Here is a 7,722-nt window from a genome sequence, read left to right as displayed (position 1 = left end):
ACTAAGTTATTGATTCTTACTAATTCAGCTTTCCTATGAGAAATCCATAGATTATTAAGGTACACAAATCCAAGCATTTTGAAAAAAGTAAGTGGAAACATTTGAATGAGGATTTGAGCTCTCCGCTCAGAACCATGGTGCTCAGGCTGTGGTTGTAGATGTTGGTATGGATGGCTTGGTATGTCAGAGGCTTCTGTGTTTTAGTTCCCTGTTCTCTGGTAGGTCAGGCAGCGTCCTGAAGGACTGCTGAAGTATGCATTTCCTTTTCATAACACGCTAAATATAACGTGAACCTAATTTCTTAACTCATTTAATGCATCATTGGTGGGCATGTTGTAAAACCAAATTCTCCCATATTATGATCTATTCTGTTTTCTGCTGCTGCTTCCAGTTCAGTGATATAATTTAAACCTCATCCCATGTCCAGTGTCACCACCACTATCAAGATGCTCAGAGCCACTGTCTTTATATTGTTTCCAGATGAAAAGACTGTTTTAACCAGTGTCCCAATCTCATGACCTTTTTTTAAAAATGTAACTGCTTATTGCTATCTATGGTTCTTCTTCATCCCTCCTATTTGTTCCCCTGACCATCCACCCCCTACCCTGCTACCATTCTCTTATTATAAGTTAGGGCTGAATTGAAATTTCCTGGACAGTTGTAAATATTACAGGGAACCCTGGGGAGGATGTATTATGTATCTTCTATGGAGCACCATTCCAGGATTTTAATTTGAATAATTTTTAGTAAGTGCTTATGCTTAGCAGTTTTTCTGCTTTGATAATTGACTATATACATCAATATCACATATAGATTCATCTATTTCACTAACTATATTAAAGAAGAATAACAATGTCACCTTTTCAATAAACCATTTCACTGCTCTTAGTGGACATACTTTTTCTTGCTTTGAGCCCTTGCATCATAGCCCTTCATTAAGACTTGAATAGATAATTCTTACAATTTCTTATTTTACGTAATTTAGACATCTATTTTATCCTCTTGCCTAGAGTAATGAAAGGCAATCAGAGGTCAGGAGTTTGAACTTACTCACCTTTGTATTTCCCACATCTTCCAAAGGAGGAAAATAACAGGCAGTTAATAATTATTTGAAAAGTTGAAGAGAAGCACTTGACACTCATAATGCATAAAGTTACTTTATTTTAAGTATACATTTAATTTTGAAAAATATAAATGCTAAAATATCTCATCTTCTTCATCTCTTAATTCCATAAAAGTCACAATAGAAAGCTTCATAAAACTGTAAAATACTATAATGTTATAGGAATTTTAGGTTTTATATTGGAAAAAAATTATTAGTAATATATTGAAATGTTTTCTGTTCTATATCATTTTGTTCCACCATGTTGATCTACTTCATTTAAAATAAAAAGATGCATCATTTCTCCAAAGTTAATAAAGACTTAAGAGAATAAAAATAAGAATATCTGAAAGTGCGTATTGATTCTGAAAAGTAATGTGTACGGATATGTACCAGCCATGAAAATGGCTAAAAAGAGGCAACTATTCATTCTTTTCACATTGTAGGATTGGGACAAAGTTACTTCTGGCTCTAAAAGTTTCACTGGATGACTTTAGCCCTGAGTTGCAATATTTGCTTAAGAACAGAATTCAGGATTTTTGTATGTACCCATAGAGCACAAAGAAATGAGCCAAAAAATAGAACATATCTAAATTTCTGGTCAAAAAGCAACTTGACTGGTTAGCATATATCACACAACTTCTTTATTTCAGGCTACAATGAAGCTCGATGAAATCATCATCTGAAAACTCCCAAGGCCCAAGCAAAATATCATTCAATTGTATTCGGCCACTTGGTGCCACTGGGCTTCATGCTCATACTGTGAAGAGTAGAAGTGAAATCTCATGGAATAAACAAGAACATTTTAAGTTCCTGTACCAAAATCATGAAGTGGTATAAAAAGGATTGAAGAAAGCTTTGTCCCATCCCTGCACAATGTCAACCTCTGTAATACAACTCAAACGGTTTTGTTTTTGTTTTTGAAAGATAGTCAGCAGTCAACACATTTCAAGTACTTAACACAGTTTTTAAAAAAAGAACCAAAAACTTGGAAGACAATCGTTCTCTGTTTTAAACACCAGTATATAGCTGATTAAAGATTTACTCTGTGTGTGTTGGTGCATGTGCACAGAATACATACAAACTGAACTTCTGATGGCAGACAATCGTTTCTCTTCTTTCCAGTCTTTGGTTGGGGGCTGACTAGAGAAGGCTTGTCTTCCTACTTCTCTGACTTCCTCCATCCCCCTACCCTACTCCACCACCTGACTAGAAAAAGAGGCAGGGACTGTACCCAGTACGGCACACAAAATAATTAGGATCCCAACTTGTTCATTATTTTACATAGTAGAGTGACTTTTATCCAGGAAAACAGTGTCTCCAAAACATCTTTCCAATGCAAGACCACAAGTCTTTATTCTCTGATAAAGCAGATGCTTTCCTTCCAACACTGAGTCAGTACAACCACAGGACTTTTAACAACTCTGCATGTACCCTTAGTCCTTTACTTCTAACATAAATCTTTTACCTCTGTGTTTACATCAGGGAGAAACACTTGCAAAAACAAATTTACTATTGTATTCTGTGTGTCCAGTTTACATAAAAACAAAACCACCCCAAAATCTGCTTTAGTTCTTTGATAGTACATTCAATTACTGAAAGTATAAGTCACTCAGTTGTGTCCGACTCTTTGCAACCCCATGGACTATACAGTCCATGGAATTCTCCAGGCCAGAATACTGGGAGTGGGCAGCCATTCCCTTCTCCAGGCAGGGGATCTTTCAAACCCAGGGACTGAACCCAGGTCTCCCACATTGCAGGTAGGTTCTTTACCATCTGAGCCACCAGGGAAGCCCACATTCAGTTAAAATACAGATAATCTGATAGCTCTGTGTGGACCTCAGGGTTTGTTTGTTTAGTTGGTAACTACTTGTGCTCCTCTGAAAGTAAGTGCTTTTTAAAATACTTCCCTGGGTTCCAAAATATTGAAAAGATTTGATGCTATTCCTTTTAGCAAATACAAGGTGCTTCTCTGCATTCATGAGTATCAGCCTTCCGTCACAGAATGTGGGTGATTAACGAAGGTACAGGTAGTTTTATCTACTCAAAGGCTGAAATATTGAGTTAAGTTGCTTCAGGAGTTCTTTGAAAGGGACAGAAAGGGACATGAATCCTCAGATACTTGATTCATGATCAGAAATATAAATTATTCTATCTAGAGTATAAAAGTGAACAAATGTGTCTTTAATTTAACAAGATCCTAGGTTAGGCTAATCTTAATATGCATGGCATTTAAACATTTTATCAATGCTCCCATTAGAAAGACAGAGAAAAGCGTCGTACAGTTTTAAATTAGGATAATGAAAAATAAGTAATATCATCATTTTAAGAACAGCTCTAAATACAAACATGATGCCAAAATTTGGCACGTGAGGTTTTAACAAATAATGTTTATTCTGCCACCTTCATTTTAATGAAAAAATTGTAGGTCATTTATGTCTATTTTGTATAAAATTAAAAGTTTTAAGATTATCAGATACTATAAAAGTAACAGTTAATTTAGGACAATAAAATTTTTATAATCAAAATTTCAAAAGGACAGAATTATAATTTAATTAATATAAGAATGAGTGGGAGTCAATATGTACATATTATGAAACCAAAATAAGCGGTTTCATTCTGCTTCTAATACTCCTCCAACAACCTGTCTCAGTCAGGATACATCACAAATATGGTTTTGGGAATCCAAAATTATGGATTCACCATTTAAAATGCTATTTTTAATGCAGATTCATAATATATAATGCAGACTATTAAGATATTACATTTAGATAACATGCTAAATTTGGTTAAAGATCTAATTTTCATTTGTCTAATTTTCAATATGGTACTTTGAAATACACATATACACATATATAGACATATATATTCTAAATGCCCCAATCACAAAGAATAATTGCCTTTCAATCTTAAAGACAATGTGAGTATTATTAAAAATGTATACATATATAATAACTCTGAGATCTATCTGCATTCCCATAAACACTTTTTAAATGTGTAAATGGTCTATTATATAGTCTTATGGATTTTGTATTGTAAATAAGGGCTACTATGTTAGTGATAGTGACTGCTATCTGGGTAATAAAATATATTTACCCTCATTTGCATAATGGTCAATCTCTTGGACCTCTGATAGATTTTTCACAAGTGGTTTGGATTTTATAAAAACTGACACAAGAGACTAGTAACTTTGCCTTTTCCCTACCATCACTCTGTCTCTTTCTAACTTTGCACATATGTGCACCAGCCACACACAGAGTACATACACAAACACACAAATATTTTCAAAATGGAAAAAAGTCTAACAATACTGCATAGGACACTGACATGGTAATACAATCAGCATCCGTGCCTGGATACTATTATCAAAACATTAGTTATTCCCATTACAAAGGAGTGTCTCCCTCCTCCCCCAATCTCCTTCATAGAACAGTTAAATTTCTCTTAAAGAAAGGGAAAAATGGGTGCTTAGAAACATGGTGTTTTTAGTCCAATCTAGCCCTCAGGCATACCCTAGAGATGGTGTGTGTGTGTGTGTGTGTGTATGTAAAAATCACATTATATACAATACAATTTTTACAGAAAGCCTGGCAGCTACAAATAAGAGGTAGAACTACTCAAAACTATGTTTCCTGCTGCAGGAAAAAATTCATTTTCTTTACAGTAATTAAAAAAAAGTTTAAAAAATTGACAAAAAATAAGTTGCAGGTTAGGCCCCATAATTTAAACAACAAAATCTAGGAAGAAAAATATTTTTCAATGTACTCAACAGATAAGTTCATTAAAGGGTTAAAAAAAGTTTGCATAGGAAAAAAGGGACATTCCAGCACTTGCTACAATGACGGCAATAGTTTCTCTAATGGGAATAAAGTACCTTTAGTTTTCCTTCTTTTGATAATTCTAAGATTAGGGTTTAAAAGCAAGAGCAAGTTAGAATAGCAGCACGTTTTCCAGTCCTGGAGAGCAATACAAGCGAGAAGGGACTGTCTGGAGGTCAAGGTTTGTTCGACCAGACAGAAACATAAGCCAGTAAGCACAGCTCCAAAGCTAATGTTGGAAGTTCCTTCAATATTTTAATAAAAGGTGTTATAAAATCCTTAATACTTTTGCCCTCTGCTTAATAAAGGAAAATGACAGGGTCTGTGCATGTTTAGAGTGACAGAGGAATTTGGTTGTCAGAGGACATATCTGAAAGTATAGGAACAAAAAGGGATTCTTCAGATGTTGTTTTTAAGGAATGGTGCACTATTGTCTGGATTTTACCTATGCAAGAGAGAAGCAGAGAGAGAGCTGCAGTGTTTGGCCAGTGACCAAAACCCAAAAGAAAACAAAAATTTAAAAATAATCAGACAAGAAACAAGAACATAAACAACAAAAACGGTCAGTTTTAAGAAAGACAAACAGGTTACAATGTAGTTTCTGTTCCCTTGCTCCTCCAGAAGTAATCATTGTCTTCAGGCTCAAGTTCTATTCTAATTTGAGGCACAACTTTTACTGGAGTTCTAGGACTAGAGGAAAAGAAAAAGGGGGGAAAAAAAAGGAAATAGTAAGTACAACAGAATTCCTTTACCATCTGTCAAATGTTTATGCGTTGTATAGAAGTCAAGTGGGTCCTTCTTTGTTCTCTTTAAATACTTATCTCCTCCTTCTGTATTAAAAACAAACACTTTAAAAATGGGACGAAGTTACCAAATAGGAGTTAAGAAATTCAAGTAAGAGTTTCATAAGCTCTCACACCTAGGTTGGAAAAAAAGCCAACAATAAGTAAGACCTACCAGGGAGGTGTCACTGTCAGAAGTTAAAGGACAAAAAGACTGACATGAAAAATACTCAGAGATTTCACGATTTTGAAAATCAAGGAGGATCTGAAATCTCTAGAGCTGTGTAAAAAGGAAGGAAACTACTGGAGAAGAGCCAGCAGGAAATGCCAGCTACCCTTAAATCAGAGATGACACTGGTATGATGCTGGACTTTAAAGATCCTGAAAGATTTCATTATGTTTAAAAGTAGGTGGAACAGGTCTCTTAGAATGTTTTCTACAAGTAAAGGCTTGGATGAGGTCTGATGTCTCGGTAATTTTTCTAAGATAAATTTGTAGGGAGGATGGAGAACAGGGTGTCCTGCCAATAACCTGCCACTGATTCCATGTGTGCAGGGCAATCACCCCACAGAACAACGTTAGATACTGGGCTGTCCTTTACCTTGGCATACCGAGTGACCGAAGGAAAGGAATTTTATCAGCATGATGTATGGCGTTCAAGGAATGTTGGTGATCTTTCTCCTAAAAAAAAAATTTAAATCATAAATAGTCATTGGTAAAGTATAACATTAGAAGGAAAAATTTTTAAGTCTTTACAAAAAGGGATACATCTTTTACAACCGGAAATAGTATGAAAGACAAGTTTACACGATTTAAATAAACACTGTATCAAGAATCTAAGTAGTGTGATGAAGCCAAAATCACTCAGTTTCCTTTATTCTAGGTTTTCTGGGATGGGCCACTATTGTTTTCAGTGAGAGGACAAGCTAAATAATTTGTAGCGGATGATAACATCTACTGAATGCCTAAGTCTTTGCCCTTGGATTTCCTGCCATCTTTAGCATTCACAACTTTGTCCTGCTATTATTCATGGGGGTAAATAAAGATTTTGAGGAACTCGCTTCTACTGCAAATCCACAAAATCAATTTTGTTCTTTCATGGATTTATATGATACTAGAAAAGATTTTAGAATGATCATGGGTATTTTGCTTAAATAAATTTCTCATGTCATATCCACTACTTTCAAAATATCCTTTTAAAGGTTTTTGAGAAAATGAAGAACAATTAGCAATAAATAATCAATCTGCCATACACTTTTTCCAGGAGCCTCAAATTCTATCTGTTGATTTTTTTTTTTTTAAGTGTGAAGTAAAAGCGTCAGTCACTCAGTCATGCCCTACTCTTTGTTACCCCATGAACTGGGGCCCACCAGGCTCCTCTGTCCATTGAAATCTCCAGGCAAGAATCCTGGAGTGAGTAGCCATTCCCTTCTCCAGGGGATCTTCCTGACCAGGGATGAACCCAGGTCTTCTGCACTGTAGGCAGATTCTTTACCTTCTGAGCCACCATTCTGATTTTTTAAAAGTAGTTTTTAAATTGTACTTGGAAGAGGTTGCCAGGTTAGGATGCCAATAGAAGACTTCTACAGTCTCTTTTTGTTCTTTAATGCTCTGGAAATGAAAATGAAACCAAATAATGGTTTGAGGAGCTTGAACTTAAAAAAAATATTCAACTAAATGTTGCTGATAGGATCGAGAAGAAAGTAGTCTCAGTCACAGATTACAGATTGGACACCAAAGGTGAGACTGCGTTAATTCTCTTTTCTTTAAACCAGTGTGGGAGCCAGCTTCCAAGATGGCTCCCACTGCTGCCTACCTTCTGGTATTCATGTCCTTGTATAATTCCTCCCAATATTGTACCAGGGTTGGTTTATGTAACCCAGAGAATATGCACAGGAGATGGTACATCACTCCTGAGACATAAAGATTGCAGCTTCTGTTCTGGTTTCTTCCTCTGTTATCACTGGCCACCATGACAGGGACAGCCCTAGCAGATATCCATGAGCGAAGGAACTATAAA

General features: G+C 35.6%; 1 protein-coding gene across 5 annotated transcripts in view; it reads right to left on the bottom strand.

Annotated features, from left to right (window-relative positions):
• Positions 1 to 1,141: 1,141 nt before the first annotated feature.
• SLC4A4 (solute carrier family 4 member 4) overlaps positions 1,142 to 7,722 on the bottom strand; it is a 363,163-nt gene continuing 356,582 nt past the window's right edge. For 3 of the 5 annotated variants that reach the window (XM_027544701.1, XM_027544702.1, XM_027544699.1), the window contains exons 24-25: positions 6,304 to 6,383; positions 1,142 to 5,610 (exon numbers count right to left, since the gene is read on the bottom strand). In XM_027544701.1, the coding sequence (XP_027400502.1) occupies positions 5,508 to 5,610; positions 6,304 to 6,383 (183 nt within the window). In that variant the 3' untranslated portion in view covers positions 1,142 to 5,507. The remainder of the gene's footprint in view (positions 5,611 to 6,303; positions 6,384 to 7,722) is intronic. The other 2 variants (XM_027544703.1, XM_027544700.1) reach the window with 1 other exon arrangement.

This window comes from Bos indicus x Bos taurus, chromosome 6, assembly GCF_003369695.1.
Source record: "Bos indicus x Bos taurus breed Angus x Brahman F1 hybrid chromosome 6, Bos_hybrid_MaternalHap_v2.0, whole genome shotgun sequence".
Classification (NCBI taxonomy): Eukaryota; Metazoa; Chordata; class Mammalia; order Artiodactyla; family Bovidae; genus Bos; species Bos indicus x Bos taurus.
The sequence above is the reverse complement of the archived record's forward strand: the minus strand, read 5'-3'. Positions and strand labels throughout refer to the sequence as shown.